Source organism: Pipistrellus kuhlii, unplaced genomic scaffold (assembly GCF_014108245.1).
Source record: "Pipistrellus kuhlii isolate mPipKuh1 unplaced genomic scaffold, mPipKuh1.p scaffold_m20_p_3, whole genome shotgun sequence".
NCBI classification, from domain to species: Eukaryota; Metazoa; Chordata; class Mammalia; order Chiroptera; family Vespertilionidae; genus Pipistrellus; species Pipistrellus kuhlii.
The window spans coordinates 33,117,398-33,137,713 of NW_023425529.1; the positions used below are offsets into that span (position 1 = coordinate 33,117,398).

The window sequence follows — 20,316 nt, forward strand, 5'->3', positions numbered from 1 at the left end:
ATTTAAATGTAACTTCCAAACCTAACTCACTATTTCAGTGATTATTTTATTTCCCTTTAAACAAAAGAGACAGTTACATTTTTCCTTCTTCTACCATCCATAGGAGCTGTTGCGGTTTCCTAAACTTCATGATGCCATAGTTGAAGTAGTGACTTGTCTTCTTCGTAAACGGTTGCCAGTCACAAATGAAATGGTGAGCTATTATTTCACAAACCATCACAGTAGTTACTGTTAATAAAAATATCTTTGTATAGCATTATGATTAGAGATTAGGCGTAATGTTTCCCAGTGTATTGTGAAGGGGCAAATAAAGTGGATTTCAGTCTTATTTCAAAGGAAATTTCAATAATTCTGATACAAAGTGTATTTTTCTTCATATTTTAATCGTTAGTCTGCAGCCACAGGTTTTCATGATAAGTGAATTATTGAGGTTTCTGAATAGCTTTGTTGTTATGTTGAACACTAATCTAATAGAAAGTTAGTTTTATCTGAGCTTTTATACCAAGCTCTTATTTTAACTGATTTGTCCACTAATACAGTGTGCTTGTTTGATGACCTAACACTTTATAAATTTCATGGTTGCTTGCTTCAGTTTTGTGTGTTGCTGCTTATCGTTTAAAATGAAAATTCTGAAATTCATAGAAAAACGAATGAAAAACAAACAACACTGTGAAATTGCCCTTGGACTGGGTTTGTTTTTTGTTTTCTTTTCTGATTACTAAAAGTGCATTAGGGTCCTCTTGGCTGAGGATGGCAAGCCCTGAAGGAGGTTCACTGAGGACAAAAGCATCCTTGGAGATAGAAAACGTTAGTGTTGCTAATTTTCTCCGAGCAAGCATGACCCCAGGTGATCTCAAACTACCCACTCATGTCACAGAATCATTGGAATTTCATTTGCATAGATCCCTTTCCCCCGGTGCCTGACCTGTCAGTGCTGCTGATACCTGACATTTGTCAGGACCGCGCAGAATGAGTCACTTTAATCTCTGCAGTACTGAGGTTAAATTATCTTCAACCTTTCTTTTTGATTGTCCCACTAGAATTTTGAACCCCATGCAATTTATAATATTTAAATTAGGTGTTTCACAATTAAGATTAATTCATCATTACCTCAGGTCTTTAAATGTATTCTTCACCATAAAGTTCTTATCTTTATATCTGGTTATGAAATGTTTTCTTAATGATGAACCTGACCTAAAACTTTGACTTGGAATAGTGAACAATCTGAGGTTTTAATACCACACTTCATTAAGTTTTGGAACTTAGATTTGCATAAGGTAGATAACATTTTCCCCTAACAAAATACTTCTCAACCCCTCCCCCCCCCGAAATGCAATCTCAGATGCTGAAATAGAAATAATTCAAAAGATAGAGCAAATTATTATTTGGCATAAGATTTACCAGTTTGGGTATAATTCTCAGATACTTATTTAGGCATCAGTTTCCTATAATTTTTTTTTTTTAGAATTATCTGTTTAATAAATTGTATATATGTAGTTTTTAAAAAATAAGTTTGCATATTTTTGTATATAGCCTAATTTTATTTTTTTCTAGGTCCATAACTTAGTGGCAATTGAATTGGCTTATATCAACACAAAACATCCAGATTTTGCTGATGCTTGTGGGCTAATGAACAATAATATAGAGGTAAATACAATTCAAATGATCATTTTTGAGGGGGGAAAATCTTAACTCAGTTATATCAAATATATCGAGCATGGGGTAACTATAAAATATACCTGTACCATATTATTGTCTGTTATATGCTAAACAGTATACCAAGGGTATTATATCCTTAATTTAATTCTCAAAGCCACCTGGAGGCATTATTCTCATTTTTTGCTTATGAAACTGTAACTCCGAGAATCTGAGTTTCATTGATTTAGTGTTGAAGAACTGCTTGGCTCCACTTCGTTAACTGTTGTTGCAGTTTATTCAGGTTGAAGTGCGTAAAACAAAGTGAATGTTTAAAATTGCTATCATTTGGCTCTGAAAGCTGTAAAAGAAACATTCCAAGATTTACTACATTTTAGTAGATTTGGAAAAGCAGAGCACTTTTCACTGGGATGGCTGCATTTCATGGATCTTTTTTTCCATTTGAGGTTAATGTAGCAATTACCTAAGACCTCAGATGGAGCCAAGTCTGGTGGATAACCTAACATCAAATGGGCAACAGATTGGATGCTATTTTTCTCTGCCACTTTTACCTAAGAACAGTAAATTTTTCTGCTATTCCTAATACAGGAGGACCTCACAGTTCCCTTCTGAAACAAATGTCCTCTATGTATATGGATGAAAAGAATTTAATAAATGTGGAATTTGGGAAATGGGGGTGAGCCTGGGTTATGACTTCAACCTGAGACCCACAGATGTAACAGCGGTTGCTTTAGTGCCTACTTTGCTGGGCTCCTCTTTAACAGGTACAGGAGCTGTTTGTTAGCCATTGAGCTGAAGTGACTCCTGTTGTCAGAAAAACTCTAAAGTGCACATGAGTTATGCCTTTAAGTTAAACACTGGGAAAGAAAACTAGCTAATAGTTATGTTAAAATTAGCATGTAGAACTATGTTAGGCTAAGGATTTATTGTAGCATTGAAACTTCATGTAAAATTGTGTCTGGAAGTTTTTGTAATTCAGATAAGGTCATTTATGATATGATTTCATTCTGATCAGTATTTTTCTACAAGTGAGTATATCTCTGGTTTTAATGACTTTGCACCGAAGAATTAATATGACTATACTCTCCATGAAAGTAGATCGTTGGTGACCTGTGCAGTTATTAAAAAAGCAAGGAAGCCATGGCTGTTGGGCTATAGGCCAGCAAAGGTCTTAACTTCTTGGTAACAGACTAGGGTGAGAATTTCTGGTCATTGGATTTCCATGCCTTTTGCTTTGTGTCCCTCTTCAAAATGTCCATTTTAACGTGTTAACTTAATCACCCCCCATGGGGGAAAAAAAAAGGAAATGGTTAAATTTCAGTCAGAAAATTTTATTAGCCATAAAACATCATTGTGAAGCTTTAATAACTTTAAATTTTTTTGCAAGTTTGAGAGTATTCATGAAATGCTTTCTATTTAGCAACAATTTTAACTAATGCTTTTCTGTTATATTTGATGCTGCCTGTGACAGTCATTAATACCCACCTCCTTATATATTTTCATAGTCTTACACCTATCATGGTGCTTGACATATAGGTGTTTATTCAGTACCTATTGATTTGAATGTAACAGAGTTTCTTTAGCTACTTGTTCTGGAATTACTTTGATATTAGCAAAGAGTGGGCAGTTAATCTGTTAAATCAGCTAGGTTACCGGAAGGGGTTTTCAACACTACATTTATATTCTGGAGAAGGGTGCAGTGGTCGGCAAACTGCGGCTCGCGAGCCACATGCAGCTAGCTCTGTGGCCCCTTGAGTGTGGCTCTTCCACAAAATACTATGGCCTGGGCGTGTCTATTTTGAAGAAGTGGTGTTAGAAGAAGTTTAAGTAAAAATTTGGCTCTCAAAAGAAAATTTCAATTGTTGTAATGTTGATATTTAGCTCTGTTGACTAGTGAATTTGCCGACCACTGGGTTAGGGTAAAGAAAATAAACCATTCTTAAAGTAAAACCTTCACCACAGATACTTCTAAAACATACAGTTTTGTGTGTGGGAGTTGTAGGCAAATAACACAAATGTTATATTTTATGAGATTCAATCCACGGCCCCTCATTTTAGAATCCCCGGTATAGGGGAGCCACTGTTACTGATAATTGTATTGTGTCCCTCAGGTGTTGGGGTAGGAAAAAATAAATAAAAAAAATATTGGGTTAAATGATTTGTTTTAAAATGTAATTATGTAAGTTATTCCACACTTTTCAGTTAAGCTGACCATTTTTTAGTTGGCTTGTATCTCAGTACTCTGGTAATCACTTTTTGTTTTGTTTGTGTTTTATAGGAACAACGGAGAAACAGGCTAGCAAGAGAATTGCCTTCAACTGTATCGCGAGATAAGGTAAAAACAATTTTTAAAGCTTAGTCCTACTCCTTGGAGTAATTTTTTTTCTCCCTTTAATATTCCATTGGCTTTTTCATTCTTTGAGTATATGTATACAAGTTTAAAAAGGCTTTGAACAATTTAAAGAGAATGGTATTTTTACAGAGAACTGGTTGATGGTTGCCTGAGGGGATGGGGTTGTGGAGTTGGGTGAAAAGGTGAGGGACTGAGAGGCACAGATCGGTAGTCACAAATAGTTATGGGAATGTAAAGTACAGCATAGGTATATAGCTAATAATATTGTAATAACTGTGTATGGTGCTGGGTGGGTACTGGAAATATTGGGGAACTCATACTTTACAATGCTGCACACCTGAAACTATTACAAGATAATACTGAGTGTAAACTGTGATTGAAAGATAAAATTTTAAGATTATAAACGTTTTAAATCATAAAGGTGGATTTTAAGTGTCTAGCTTTTTTTAATTCACATAGACTTCATCAACTTTGTAAAATTAGTTGAAATGACTAATGACTTCATTGTAATAGGAAGGCTTTTTGGAGAGGGAGACAACAATATCACATACCAGGTTAATACCTGCAATAGCTGCATGTTTAAAAACCCGAATTCTTTACCAGAAAAAATGAAATTTTTAGATTTGGACTTTCCTTAGGTATGCATCTGAAAAAAAGCCTTTAACAAAGGTGACATTAGTACAAGAAATAAGGCAGAATAAACATTAATTTTATGTCCCATGATTACTTTTGTTTTTCATGTTTATTATTTTGATCAGACGGGATTCACATTTACAGAATGTTTCTGAATGCATTTTGGCATCCTTGATTTTTCCCTGCATTTTTTTGCCTTTAGTCTTCTAAAGTTCCAAGTGCTTTGGCACCTGCCTCCCAGGAGCCCTCCCCTGCTGCTTCTGCTGAGGCTGATGGCAAGGTCTGTTCTGATTCTTAGTCTAAGCCTGCATGCCTAGTTGTTTGGTTCCACATATTCATCTGGAAACAGTACACTGAAAAACAGAATATTAATATGGGCTACATATAACAATGTATATTTATAAAATGCTTTTGCTTGCAATATAGAAAATGCATAGAGAAAGAAGTTAGAAGAAATTTTCTGCTTTGACTTTCAAGCCATTGATAATGAAATTTTGCTTGTTAAACTGCATGTTTTAACATATCTTTTAACAGTTAATTCAGGACAGCAGAAGAGAAACTAAAAATGTGAGTCTTGCTTCAGAATGGCAATGTTGATTCTCACTGAAACACTGTTTCAAAACCAGTGAAGAACCTGTCTGTACAGTGGCATCTAACTTGTCTGTGTTATGTCTTTAATGTTGCTTTTATCTAACTAACCCCTTTAAGATGGCATCAATTCTAGTTTTATATAATAATAATAGGCTTTCCCACCGTTTTCTGTTACCTTGAGAATAGTTTTGAATTTAATATTCTGGTTAGGAGTTAAGATTCCAGAGATGGAAATTGTGCTTTTGGATATTTCTGAGATCTGTCCAGTACTAATGGGCAATCCTCTCATGCTTCCTTCTTATGCTTCTATTCAGTTTGCACTTGTCACCCTATATATGTAGCTTAACATAAACCTCAACAGCTTAAGCACATTAATACAAATGGGGACTTCGAGAGTTTTTGAGACTTGTTAATTCTTGATAATCTTTTTAAGGGGAAATTATTAAACTGTAAATTTCAGAACCATTCATCTGGTTATTCTGCCACTTGGCTCCTTTCTTTATTGTCCAGATTTAAGGTTCTGAACTTCAAATAAAACCCACTGTGCTCAGACCTTAAGAGAACCATCTAACACATAAGTCACTGCTTGTTATTTCACTCATGGCATCACCCTGAATTTGCTTACTTAAGATTTTGTTATACCATTCATGTATAGTTTAATAGACATTTTAAAATTAATGTGTAAATATACTGCCTATATTTAGATAAAGCTCATTTTAATAGGTAAATTTGGGTCAGAATAATACCCAAAACTGACTTTTTAAACAGTTGCCATAACACTCAATTTTCTATTGTTTATATAAGCCATTTTAATTTCTACCTATAAATTTTGGTTGTCATTAGAGTCTTAGATCTTAAAGAGCATCTGATCTCTTAAATTTTGATGAATTATTTTTTTTTTTTTCATTTTCCTAGTCATTTCTCTGAGAAATAAAGGTGAAAAACAGTTGTGATTAATGATAGCACTAGACTTCTTTCAGCAGATCCTTTCTCAAGGACATAGATGTTAAGGGAACCTACTATGTGTGCCACATTTTAGGCAGCTTAAAGCCACTAAGAATCATGGGTATATTCTTGTTTCATTAAAAAAGTCTGTACTTTTAACTTATGATACTTTGACTATATGTAAAACTTTTGCAGAAATCATAGTTCAACAGTGTTTAGGTTATGTTGCAGAAATTAAGCTGAGTGGTAGTTCTGTTTTTCCTTGTGCTTTTAATAAGCAGTCTTGTTTTTAAGGGCATCTTATACTTTTTTTCTACAATCTAGTGTAAGAGGATTTGGGGGGAAAAAAGGTCATACATGCCATCCCATCTTTCTGACCTGTTATACCTCCAGCTGGATACTGGATGTGTGTTCGCCTTGATTGCTGTCAAAGAAAATGAACTTTGTTTAGTTATGGTTAGAACTAATATGGTTGGTAGAGATTTTGGAGCATATGGTGTATGCGTTTTTTAATTTTTTTTATTTTAGGTTTTATCTGGAAGTGGTGGGGTTGGAGATGCTGTTCAAGAACCAACAACAGGCAACTGGAGAGGAATGCTGAAAACTTCAAAAGCTGAAGAGTTATTAGCTGAAGAAAAATCAAAACCAATTCCAATTATGCCAGCTAGTCCCCAAAAAGGCCATGCGGTGAACCTGCTGGATGTGGTAAGCCATGAGAATTTGGTTGAGGACTAAAAAGATAATTACGAGGAAAACACTATAAAAGACAAAAAGAACTAAAAGCCTCAAAAACTCAATGGATTTTGAATGCCAAACATTGCCATTTCAAAATGACACAAAAGTAGTATTTTTCCCCCCTCATCCCATTTAGCCGGTTCCTGTTGCACGCAAACTTTCTGCCCGCGAGCAGCGAGATTGTGAAGTTATTGAACGACTCATCAAATCTTACTTCCTTATTGTCAGAAAGAATATTCAAGACAGGTTAGTAATACATGGTGTGAATCAGATTGCTAGATGATTTTCATCTGTTTTGAAAATTCATGCATTTAAAATTTTTTTATTCTAAATCAAATGGGTCATCTTGTTTTGTTTTGCAGCGTGCCAAAGGCAGTAATGCATTTCTTGGTTAATCATGTGAAAGATACTCTTCAGAGTGAGCTAGTAGGGCAGCTGTATAAATCATCCTTATTGGATGATCTTCTGACCGAATCTGAGGACATGGCACAGCGTAGGAAAGAAGCAGCTGATATGCTAAAGGTATTCCTGTGGCTTTATTTAAACTTCTGTTTAAAATGCATTCTGATTCTTAAGTACTACAACTGTGGTCTTCATATGATGGTAATTGATTAGAGTTCAGACAGTTACTGGTTAGTATAAATCAACCACATAATGGAGATTACCTACATAATTCAGGTTCTTTGCTATTACAAATGTGAATTTATAATTTTTTTAATCTTCTTTAATGCAGGCATTACAAGGAGCAGGTCAAATTATTGCTGAAATCAGAGAGACTCATCTTTGGTGAAGAGAACTACATAATACAGACTTTTGACTCGAAAATTACTGCCTATTTTATTTATGAACTTCTGTGTTTTGCAATGGTATGAACTGCTCATATGAAGACTGGCTATCCACTGAAACTGTACTCTGTATTACAGAATGAAATCACACACTTAATCCAAATAAATGGCTGTTTCTAAAGTTTCCCAGTATATATAAAGTACATCAGGTCTTTCTTGTGATAGTTTCATTTGAACGTAAAAAGAAATGCTAATGTTCTCATTGTACAAGCAGCTTACCTGTGTAATCTGTTAGTAGTCTTAACCCTGCTGCCATAGTCCTTCAAAAAGAACGCACCAAGACATTTCATACGATTGTACTGCATGCATTATATAAGATGATCTGGCTTTGAAAGATGCGGGTTGACAAGTTACTCATAGTCACTGTATTACACCTGTCCTTATTAGTTCTATCTCTGCAACCTTTGATGTGTTAGAGTTGGATGCACAGAGGATCTGTCACAATGACGATGATGCAGTGTGCAAAACGTGTAGCCACAGAGCCCTTCTGGGTCCACATTGCCCCAGTGCATTAAAGTATCTTATTCTTCTTAAACCTAGAAGCATGAACTACATTTTCCTGTATTAAAGACAACCACCTAGACTTGATTATATAGTGAGACTTGGTGATGACCAGTTCCTTTTGGTTTTTAGTTCTAAAAAAATTCAGATCTTAAAATTGCGGCACTTAACACCATACTCTTACTTGGAGGTGGGACTTAAAACCAGTAAATATTAGATGGTAATCGTTACTTTTGCTTCACACCAGCAAAATTTAGAATAGAGGTGTGAAAATACTGGTGGAGCCTTATTTAAAAAAACCATGCTGACACATACATGCCTAATGACTTATGGACAGCTAATTAGCATTCAGGAGCTTGGGTGTGAGGTTTAGGACATTGTATTAAAATTCCTCAGGTGATTTTTGATATGAATTACATTAGAACTATTAATGTTCAAAATTCTTAAAGGCATCTAGCAGATACTAAATTTTCTTTTTAAGTTACAATATTTATGAAGGACTATTGGCAATATAAATATATCTGTTAAATAACAGGCTCACCAATTTATCTCAAACATTAAAAACCCAGATTCAGAACTGGTTAGAATACATGGTACCAAAAAGTTTGTTAGTGCACTTTAAACTCACTCGGCCATCTTTAAACATTAGCTTTGAATTATACCCATCCATGATATACTTTAGATAGATTACTGTTTTAGCCCCCTCCCCCCCCCCTTTATAAATTAAAAAAACCATTCTAATGCATCTTTCTCAGTATATCAAAAAGATTTCAAATTAAAAATGTTCCCTATTAAGACATGCTATGGTAATGCACTTTCTAGTACTACATATCTTGTACAAAGAAAAACAGGCAAGAAAGGTGTGGCAAGAGAAAACCTTTGTTGGCTCTAAACTGGGTGAAGTTCTGAAATGTGGAAATGATCTATGACATTTATAATGGATACATGTATGTTCTTGCGGTGTAAATAAAATTGCTGATATGAAATGACATTAAAGTTTATCAATAAATGAATTCTTCCTCACTTTACTCCCAGAAAAAGGTTTAAACTCTAGTTTTTTAACTTATAAATCTAATGCAGTGTAGAATGTATTAGTAGATTCTAACAATTCACTGAAGAATTATTACATATAATTCCATTTTTGCATATAAAGACAGTGACTTACTCTAAGTAATCCAGGTAGCAAATGCTAGAACTTGAACATTAAAGCCACTCTTGGCTGCCTATGGTTTTCTAGAGTAAATATAGTTATGAACCATTCTGTATATTTGTGCCTTTCACTTGATCCTCAGGGAAATGAATTTGTCATATGTGGAAATTTAAGTTTTTTTTTTTTTTTTAATGTATTTTATTGATTTTGTACAGAGAGGAAAGGGGAGAGAGAGAGAGAGAGAGAGACAGAGAGACAGAGAGAGAGAGCGCGCGAGCGCTAGAAACATCGATGAGAGAGTCATCGATCAGCTGCCTCTTGCACACGCCCCCAATGGGGATATGCCCGCAACCAAGGTACATGCCCTTGACCGGAATCGAACCCGGGGCCCTTCAGTCCCCAAGCCGACGCTCTATCCATTGAGCCAAACCGGTCCCGGCTAAGTCTAGTCTTGATAGGAAATCTTTTAAATTTGACCTGAAAACTTCCATTACCTGAGTATCTTTTGATATTCTCAAATAATTGGATAGTTGGTATAATATTTGCCTCTTTTACTTCTTTGGTTACTTAAGTTTTCAGTTCATCTCAAGTTGTAATCTGGTCGGGGACAGAAGTTGAAACTTTTATAAAATATTGCTACCTTAGTAGTTTGACAAAATAAGTCGTCGAGTAAATTTAGTTCCACTGAAACACAGGTAAGGGAATGGAATACAATGAGAAACTTTCTGAAAAGTACTGATTTTTAATCTTTGAAAATAAACTTTCTATTGTTTCTAGTGCCAGTTACGGCTAACTAATTTTTCTCTTTTTAAAGAAGAACTGTATTTGGTTTCTAAATAACAAAAAGCGGTTTCCAGCACTAGATTTCGAATTTCTAATGTGGATGCTAGAGGCACTGCTGGCTTTGATACAGACACTGCTGAGATCAGTTAGATATATATACTTGATATAAAAGTATTTGCAATTCCTTATATTACCTCTCTTCATTGTTTCCCCTCGTGTCCAGGAAGGAGAGAACAAGATAGGATTGGAAAGACAACATTTAGTTTTTTCATAGAGTATAATTTTTAAAACATACTAACCCTGGAAACAACAGTTTCTATAGTAGTCCTTATTGTTTAAGCATCCGGAAATAAAAATATCCCATCATTGCACAAACAACTTATTAACCAACCTATATAAATAATGAAATTACTCACACTGTGAGCCCTAGAATATATACTCCATTCTCTGCTGACTGGCGTAAGTTAAGGAATGTTAAGTCTGCAGCCAACCTTTCGTATATCTTGAGAATGAATGACGATAAGTTTGAATCATCAGAAGGATTTTCATCATAGTTGAAGCCATTTTATAATGTAGAAATTCCTTTTTCCTATTTTAAGTAATGAAAGTCCATTCTTAAGAATATGTTGTCCAACAACCAAAACACTCTCCGGATTCGTTACTTGTTGGTGATTTATACTGACTCCGCCGTCTGTTATCATCCGATACCTAAAACAAATATTTAGTAACTAGATAAATCCAATCACTATTGATCTTTCCCAAAATACAGATACATCACTATTGTATTTCAGAGGCTCTTCAGTTGAAAACTTTTAGCACTGACCCAGGAATTCATCTTCACTTTTACCAGATGATTCTCCCTTTAATGCCCTTCTAAAGGAGCAGGTTTAAGGCATAAAGGTTTCTTGTTTCCTGGCCAAAAGAGCTGGGATTATCTCAGCTCTTGATAGAACTGTTTAGTGGGTTTAACAATAAAGGGAATTGGAGTAATGGATCACTTTCTGGAGGGCGAACCTACCTTGGGGAGAAAAAATCACAGAAAAGAAACTTCTAGGACATCGCTGCTTTTAATGAGATACAAGTGACAACTATAGTAAGTCCTCAATATTGTTTATAGGCTCTTGGAAACTCACTTTAAGCGAAACAATATGTAACAAAACAAATTTTATCATAGGCTGAATGATAAAGAGTTAAGTTCCTATGGCATATTTCTGGTCACAATATCATAAAACTACAGACTCAGAACCACTTCTAATATTAAACATTGAAATAAGCATGAGCTATACTTAGATTTAAGAAAAGCGGAGTCCCTGAAAGACCCTTGGGGAGATCGTGCAAACTCCACACCGTGGGCCTGGCCAGAAACTTGTTTGTTCTCAACATAATTAAATGTCATTTGAGGACCTGCTGTCACAGTATTAGCTACAAAAATTTTTAAGAAACTTGCTTATGAAATTGGAAAATCCTTTCAAATTACATTCTGAGTATATGCAAATAAGGGCAAATTTTGTTAAAACACCAAGCAAAGTTGGCTAATTTCAGAAATACAAAATCAGTTGCTAATTTAATAAATTACAGATTACTAAAAGTTTTTTTGCTGGCCTATATAAAGTAATTAGGTTCTATTCAAGTTATTTATCCAATTCATTCAATAAACACAGAGCTCTACTATGCACTAAATATAAACAGTATAGCAAACTAGTGGAGAGAGGCAAACAAATGAACCATGATGACACACTGACTAAATGCTGTCATTAGCTCTAGGAGCGCACTGCGGGGTGGGGACTGGAAGTTTTCCTGAAAGAAGAGTCTCAGAAACTGGGAGAGGAGGTTGCAGTTTTTCCCATGAACAGTGAAGAAGCATGGGAGTAGCCAGAAGGAGGTGAGATTTCAGTAGAGGGCTAGAGCATGAAAGGCCTTGGAAGTCTTACAAGGCAAATCTTGGTTTTATCTGAATATGTTACCAAACAAAGTTAAGAAACTACTATGCATGGTTTTCGCTCAACAGTAAAATATTTAATATTTAGGAAAAAATTTTCTCTTACAAAGCTTTTAAGTTGTTTGCTCTTATTCCCTGATCATGTTCTACATTTTGTTTAAAAGAACAAGCTTATGCAATCTAAAAAATGTAAGTATTACTTAGAACTCTGGCTAAATCAGATATGGTGTCATCTTAAGTAGCAGTGAAACTTCTGTTATCAGTAAATGAAAAATGCTTCCACAGGGAGGAAAAGGCTTAGAACCACTGACTCACTGTGGGGAAGCGCATGATACCACCCTCAGTTCAGTGAATATCGGGTCTAGTAATAATTAATGTCGTTTTTAACATTCGTTTAAAATCTTGCTTGGCGTTGACTTGTATTGACATAACCTTCAAACACGTGGTATCTACAGAACGTGTGAAGTGCAATTAACAAGTTTTGCTTGAAAAAGTTTGTGTTTGGTTTGGTTTTTGTTGCAAAACTAGGGCTAAGAAGATGGCGGATGAAGAGCATATTCGGCACTGCATGCTTTACGAGTTCCAATTAGGAAGAAAAGCAAGTGAGGCTGCAAAAAACATCTGTAGTGCTCTTGGTCAAGATGCAGTTAGCGCCAGAAAATGCCAGCATTGGTTTGAGAAATTTCGCGAGGGAAATTTTTCTTGTGTCCAATTTTGATCAAGAAGCTCTTCAAGCTTTTTTGGTGCAAAATCCTCAAATTACCCAATAAGAGCTTGCGACAACTTTAAATTGTTCACAAAAAACAATTTCCAATCAATTGTGTGCACTTGGCAAAGTCCAAAAGTTTGGAAAATGGGTTCCTCATGAGTTGACCGACAACAACCGTAATCAGAGAGTCACAATTTGCAGTTTGCTCCTCTCTCGTCAAAACCGTTTGCCGTTTTTAGAGCAAATTGTTACCGGAGATGAAAAATGGGTGCTGTATGTTAATCTGAAAAGGCGGCCTCAATGGTTGGACAAAAATGAGGCTCCGCAGCCTGCGCCAAAACCTGACTTGCATGCGAAAAAAGAGATGTTGTGTGTTTGGTGGAATTTTAAAGGAATTCTTCATTATGAACTTTTACCATCTAACCAAACCATTACAAGTGCAGTGTATAGTGCCCAATTGGAAAGGTTAGCCCAAGCATTAAGAGAAAAAGAACCCGTGCTGATTAATCGGAAGGGCGTAATTCTTCACCATGATCACGCACGACCGCATACTGCAAGAATCACTGCTGAAAAACTGCGCCAGTTGGAATGGGAAGTTCTCTCTCAACCTGCATATTCTCCTGATATTACCCCTTCCGATTACCATTTGTTTCGTTCTTTGCAAAACTTTCTTCTTGGAAAAAAATTTAATAATGAAGAATGCCTCAAAAATGCATTGACCGAATTTTTTGCATCAAAATCACAAGAATTTTACAACAGAGGGATTAAAATGCTTCCTGAGCGTTGGGCACAAGTAGTAGAAAACAACAGCAACTATATTGTTGATTAAATTTTGTTGTATTGTTTAAATAAATTTGATTTAAAAAAAGTATTAGAAAACGACATTAATTATTACTAGACCTAATATTAACTAGCATATTAGGAATTTTAAGTATTCTACCTGCTTCCTGAATAAGAAAATAAAATTCACAAGTGGAATAATTGTATGTAATTATAATAGCCTTAGAAAGTTATATCACATGCTTGTTTTCAGAAATCCAATTAACACTTTAAACAGGTTGGATAACCATTCTATTCCCCCAAATAAAGAGGATACAGACTGAGTATGAGAGGGCTCATGTGGCTCTGTCCACTTAGGGCCACTGTTCTTGTGATCTTCTCAAACTGTGACCATCCTGAGCTGACTGATCCCAGTGTATTCATTGAATACGAGAGGCCTGCCTTCCCCTGGCTGCCGGCATTGGTTCCCTCTGGCACCTGGGACCCAGGCTTCTGAGTCGATTTATAGTGGTAAAAAATTCATAGGAAATTTAAGCTATTTTCAGCAACAAGCTGAAATTTAAGCTGGTATCACCATTAATGTTTTCAATTTATTCTCAGACCAATATAACTCCTAGAAGAAATGAAACACCATTAAAGAATTCTCAGGAAAGCACTCTGTGGAAACACATGCAGTAAACTGCACCATTGAATAGTGAAGTAACTGTGAATCTGAAAGTTAAATAATCTTACCCCCGGGGACCATCTGGAATGGCATTTGCTTTGCGGCACGTATCTAGGACACTTGTTCCAGGGTCAAGAACTAATTCAGAAAATGTAGCTTCTTTAAACAACTCTTTTAACTCTTCATCAGACATGATCTCCAGTGCTTTTATGCTACTGTGATAAAGGGCTTGTGTACACCTGAAAAACAGTTTGAGGACAACATCTTGCAACTGCTTATTCAGATACACGTTCTAATAACAGTAACCAATTATGAAGTCCCCTCTATGTTCTACACTGAAAGTTTTTGAAACAGCAAAATTTACCTGGCATAATTTATAAACTTTTCTCCTCCATTTTTTTTTTTTTACTAAGGTGGTATATGTGTACATAGCTTACCATTGTCCCCAGCCCCCCAACCCCACTTCCATACATGGCCTCACCCCTGTGTTTTGCGTCCATTGGTTATGCTTATATGCATGCATACAAGTCCTTCGGTTGATCTTTTATCTCCCCTATTTCTCTCTAACCTTCCAGCTGTAATCTGACAGTCTGTTTGATGCTTTACTGTCTTTCTGTTCATCAGTTTATGATGTTTTTTATTATCCACAAATGAGATCATGTGGTATTTTTCTTTCATTGACTGGCTTATTTCACTTAGCATAATGTTCTCCAGTCCATCTAGGTTGCTGTAAATGCTAAGAATTCCTTCTTTTTTGCCGAAGCTGGTTTGGCTCAGTGGATAGAGCGTAGGCCTGTGGACTGAAAGGTCCCAGGTTCAATTCTGGTCCAGGGCATGTACCTTGGTTGCGGGCACATCCCCAGTAGGGAGTGTGCAAGAGGCAGCTGATCGATGATTCTCTATCATTGATGTTTCTAACTCTCTTTCTCTCTCGTCCTCTCTGTAAAAAAATCAATAAAATATATTTTTAAAAAAAGAATTCTTTTTTTTATGGCAGCATAGTATTCCATTTTGTAGATGTACAATAGTTTTCTGATCCAGTCATCTGCTGACGGTCACCTAGGCTGTTTCCAAATCTTAGCTATTGAAATTGTGCGGCTATGAACATAGGGGTGCATATATCCTTTCTGATTGGTGTTTCTAGTTTCTTGGGATATATTCCTAGGAGTGGGATTACTGGGTCAAATGGGAGTTCCATTTTCAGTTTTTTTGAGGAAACTCCATACTGTTCTCCACAGTGGCTGCACCAGTCTGCATTCCCACCAGCAGTGCACGAGGGTTCCTTTTTCTCCGCAACCTCGCCAACACTTGTCAATGTTGATTTGTTGATGATAGCCATTCTGACAGGTGTGAGACGGTACCACATTGTCGTTTTGATTTGCATCGCTCAGATAATTAGTGACTTTGAGCTTGTTTTCATGTGTCTCTTGGCCTTCCTTCTGTCTTTCGAAAAAATTCTATTTAGGTCCATTGCCCAATTTTTTATTGGATCATTTATTTTCCTTTTATTAAGTTGTATAAGCTGCCTGTAGATGTTAGAGATTAAATCTTTATTAGTGATAACATTTGCAAATATGTTCTCCCATACAGTGGGCTTTCTTGTTTTGTTGGTTTCTTTTGCTGTACAAAAGCTTTTTATTTTGATGTAGTCCAATTTGTTTATTTTCTCTTTAGCCTCCATTGCCTTAGGAGCAGTATCAGTGAAGAAGTTATTTTTGATATATGTCTGAGATTTTGCTGCCTATGGATTCCTCTAGTATTTTTATGGTTTCCCGTCTTATGTTTAAGTCCTGTATCCATTTTGAGTTGATTTTTGTGTATGGTGTAAGTTGGTGATCTATATTCATTTTTTTGCATGTGTCTGTCCAATTTTCTCAACACCATTTATCTATAAAGAGACTGTCTTGACTCCACTGTATGTTCAATGCCTCCTTTGTCAAATACTAATTGAGCATAGTGGTTTGGGTCGATATATGGATTCTCTATTCTATTCCATTGGTCTATATGTCTGTTCTTGTGCCAGCACCAGGCTGTTTTGAGAACAGTGGCTTTGTAATACAGCTTGAAATCTGGTATTGAGATCCCTCCTATTTTATTCTTCTTTCTCAGGATTATATTATAATTTATAAACAATTCAGTTTTTATGATAAAGAGAGGTTGTCTGAAAGTGACTATAGTCCACACTGGCAATCCCTGTTAGCAGTAAAGGACAATTCAAAAGCAGTGTGGCTCTAAATTTTCCCAAGTCTATTATCTATATATGGATATATATATATCCATGGTGGGAGGAGCTACCAGCAGACAGGGACCAGGGGCCCAAAGAGGGTACAGAGGATGGGCGGAGACCTGCCCCTGTGCCCACTACAGCCTCATGGCCCACAGTTCAAGGTGCACAAATTCATGCACTGGGCTCCTAATTAACTAAACAATTTCATCAGTGTTAATTATTTGAAAAGGCCACCTTTTAGCAGAATCCAGCCCTTCTTGTCCATGAACCAGCTTCGTGACTTCCGCAGCAAGTCGTTTCTGAGGACCCCGTTTTTCTGGCTCTTTGACATGCAACTGCATTATGTGGTCAATCTCCGGAAGGGGCAGAAAAGTGAAGAGCTTCAGGTACCTTTCGGACAAAGAATAAAATGTTACATCACATACCTAGTTTTTATCTCTGGCTCCCTTTGCTTTTAAAATTATTTAATTATTGTGAAACAACAAATATGCAGACGTGTACTGAACATAATATAAGACAATCATACACATGCCACCCAGACTGAAGGTATTCCTATTTTGCCATCTTTAATTTATTTATATACTTATTTTTTAAAAATGTCTTTTTAAAAAACTGTTTTTAGAAAGAGGAAGAGGGAGAGAGAGAAACATAAATCGACTGCCTCCTGCACACCTCCTAATGGGAATAAGCCTGCAATCCAGGCATGTGTCCCGTGTACCCAGATGTCCTGCTTGACATCTGGGTACACGGGATGATGCTCAATAATGGAGACACACCAGCCAGAGCATGATCTTTCTTTTTTAAAAGTCACAAAATAACAAAGACATAGATGATGTCCCCAGCCCCATCATATTCTCCTCTTGCCTCAGAGATAATCACCAATCTGAATTTGTGTGCATTCTTCCCAAGCATGTTTTTATTTTACACTTTTGTTTTTCATGTATGTATACATTATATTTTCACCATCCAAAGTCAAGTCTCCTCCATCACTATTTACTCCCCCCCCCCCCTCACCTTCTTCACCCACCCCCCCATACCCCTTTCCCTCTGGTAATCACTATACTGTTGCCTGTGTCAATGATGTGTTTGTTTTTTCTTAATTCCTTTGACCTTTTTCACCCAGTCCCCCATATCCCTTCCCTCTAATAGCTGTTAGTTTATTCTATGAATCTATGAGTCTGTTTCTATTTTATTTATTTTGTTCATTAGAGTCCACACATAAGTGAAACCACATGGTATTTGTCTTTCTCTGACTGGCTTATTTCACTTAGCACAATACTTCTGTAGGTCCATCCATGCTGTCGCAAAAGGTAAGATTTTCTTCTTTGTTTTTTACAGCTGAGTAGTATTCCACTGTGTAAATGTACCACAGTTTTTTACCCACTCATCTACTGATGGGCAGTTGGGCTGCTTCCAAATCTTGGCTATTGTAAATAATGCTGCAGTCTTCTAAACCAGTGATTTGTATCTCTTCACATATACTCCCAGAACTGGTTGTACGGCAGTTCTCTGTAGGCCTTAGCTTTCTTTTGGGTAAAAGCAAGACAATGGGACTTTGATTTTTAAGTTTCTGCCAGAGATCTAATATAAAGTATACTTGAATACGTTTATCTCCATGTGGGAGAACACATATGGGCAACGTAGGTATCATAAATGATTACTGTGAAAAGAAATATAAAGAGCAGCTTAGCAGTTGATCAATTTTTAATGTATTAATGAAAAATGATGTCCATGATACTGTTTTTTTTTGTTTTTGTTTTTGTTTTTTGGTAGCTATATGACTACTGAATTTATGGTCAATAAACTTCATGGAGAAATTTTTACAGCACTGGTATCCATATTATGAATCACTGTAATAAGAATTGAGGAATTAGCCAATTCCATCTGCTCATCCTTAAATTTTGATTCTGACATATTCCTTCTAAATTTGTCATCTTGCTAAGAGAAATGTCTGAGATGATTTAACAGATGTCTTCAGAGCATTTCACTCCAAAGCAGCAAAATATAAATTCTTTTCAAGTGGACATAAAACATTTTCTAGGATCAATCTCATGTTAGGACATAAAACAAGTCTCAATTCATATCAAGCATTTTCTTTGACCATAATGAAATGAAACTAGAAACCAAGAACAAGAAAAACACTGAAAAACATACAAAGACATGAAAACTAACTAACATGGTGAGAGGGCAGGGCGGGGTGAGGATGGGCTCCTGACTCCACTGTGGGGCAGGGCGGAGTTATCCTCCATTCTGTGGCTGGACTCTAGCCCTCACCCAACCAATCAGGGTTAGTCGAGGCAGTTATATCATCACCGACCTGAGTAAAACCCCTGGACTGGGCGAAATTCGCTCTCTCTTCCGCCATGCTGCCGGCATGAGTGAGACAGAACCCATGCTAGCATGGAAAAGGCTCTTTTGTTTATTGCATCGGACTTGGCTCCCTAGTGGTCCTTGGGGATCACGAAGTCTGGGTGTAACAATGGTACTAGACATTGAATGGGATAACAATGAGTTCAAGGAAAAAAATCAAGAGACATTGAGACAAATGAAAATGAGAACACAATGGCCCAAATCTATGCAGTATGAATGGGGAAATTAATAGCATTACAGGAAATAAGAAAAATATCAAATAAAACTAATTTGTACTAAAAGAAATTAGGAAACAATAACAAAGTCCAAAGTGAGTAGAAGGAAATAACAGAAGATCAGAGCAGAAATTAAAATTAGAGTCTAAAAAAATAATACAAAAGATCAATGAAACCAAGAGCTGTTTCTTTGAAAAGATAAAAAGATTGATAAAGCTTTAACCAGACTTATTAAGAAACAAAGAACTCAAATAAAATCAGGAATGAAAGACAATATGTAACACGTGACTCTGCAGAAATATAAAGGATTATAAAAAAATATTATGAACAACAATATATGCTTGCAAATTAAACAACCTGGGCTAAACAGATATTACTAGCAACATACAATCTTCCAAAACTATAGTAGGAAAAATCAGGAACTCTGAATAGACAGAATATAACTAATGAAGTTGAGGCAGTAATAAAAAAAAAAAAACTGCCAACAAACAAGTCTTGGACTGAATGACTTCACAAGTGAATTTTACCAAACATTCACTCAAAGAGAACTAACACCTACCCTTCTCAAACTATTAAAAACAAAACAAAACACAAAAAAATAAAAAACAAACAAAAAAACTCAAGAGGAGGGACGATACACAACCTCCTTTTACGAAGCCAAAATTATCCTAATTTTGAAGGCAGATAAAGACACTGACACTAGCCGAAACCGGTTTGGCTCAGTGGTAGAGTGTTGATCTGCGGACTGAAAGGTCCCAGGTTCAATTCCGATCAAGGGCATGTACATTGGTTGTGGGCACATCCCCGGTAGGAGGTATGCAAGAGGCAGCTGGTCGATGTTTCTCTCTCATCGATGTTTCTAGCTTTCTATCTCTCCCCCTTCCTCTCTGTAAAATATCAATAAAATATATTTAAAAGAAAAAAGACATTGACACTAGAAAGAAAGAAAATTATAGGCCAATATACCTGATGAACACATAGCTAAAGTCTTCAACAAAATATTAGCAAACCAGATTGTAGCAATATATTAAAAAGATTATATACCATGATTAAGTGGGCTTTATTCTGGGCATACAAGGCTGGCACAATATCTGCAACTCAATAAATGTTATACACGACATAAACAAAATGAACAAAAATCACACGATCCTATCAATAGATGCAGAAAAAATCCACTGATAAAAATCCAGCACTCATTTTTGATAAAAACTCCCAGCAAA

General features: G+C 36.1%; 2 protein-coding genes across 27 annotated transcripts in view; one reads left to right on the forward strand and one right to left on the reverse strand.

Annotated features, from left to right (window-relative positions):
* DNM1L (dynamin 1 like) overlaps nucleotides 1–9,272 on the forward strand; it is a 48,850-nt gene extending 39,578 nt beyond the window's left edge. For 18 of the 24 annotated variants that reach the window (XM_036457607.2, XM_045587910.1, XM_036457605.2 and 15 more), the window contains 9 exons: nucleotides 104–193; nucleotides 1,555–1,647; nucleotides 3,935–3,991; nucleotides 4,845–4,922; nucleotides 5,177–5,209; nucleotides 6,707–6,883; nucleotides 7,050–7,159; nucleotides 7,276–7,435; nucleotides 7,647–9,272. In XM_036457607.2, the coding sequence (XP_036313500.1) occupies nucleotides 104–193; nucleotides 1,555–1,647; nucleotides 3,935–3,991; nucleotides 4,845–4,922; nucleotides 5,177–5,209; nucleotides 6,707–6,883; nucleotides 7,050–7,159; nucleotides 7,276–7,435; nucleotides 7,647–7,703 (855 nt within the window). In that variant the 3' untranslated portion in view covers nucleotides 7,704–9,272. The remainder of the gene's footprint in view (nucleotides 1–103; nucleotides 194–1,554; nucleotides 1,648–3,934; nucleotides 3,992–4,844; nucleotides 4,923–5,176; nucleotides 5,210–6,706; nucleotides 6,884–7,049; nucleotides 7,160–7,275; nucleotides 7,436–7,646) is intronic. The other 6 variants (XM_036457612.2, XM_045587903.1, XM_036457608.2 and 3 more) reach the window with 3 other exon arrangements.
* Nucleotides 27–20,316, reverse strand: part of YARS2 (tyrosyl-tRNA synthetase 2) — a 29,145-nt gene continuing 8,855 nt past the window's right edge. Inside the window, exons 3-6 of one of the 3 annotated variants that reach the window (XR_004991332.2) lie at nucleotides 16,746–16,901; nucleotides 14,353–14,523; nucleotides 10,609–10,900; nucleotides 27–228 (exon numbers count right to left, since the gene is read on the reverse strand). Coding sequence is in view for 2 of the 3 variants with exons in the window: in XM_036457625.2 (XP_036313518.1) it covers nucleotides 10,741–10,900; nucleotides 14,353–14,523; nucleotides 16,746–16,901 (487 nt within the window). In the remaining variant the exon portion in view is untranslated. Of the gene's footprint in view, nucleotides 229–10,223; nucleotides 10,901–14,352; nucleotides 14,524–16,745; nucleotides 16,902–20,316 lie in introns of those variants that run through there. The other 2 variants (XM_036457625.2, XM_036457626.2) reach the window with 2 other exon arrangements.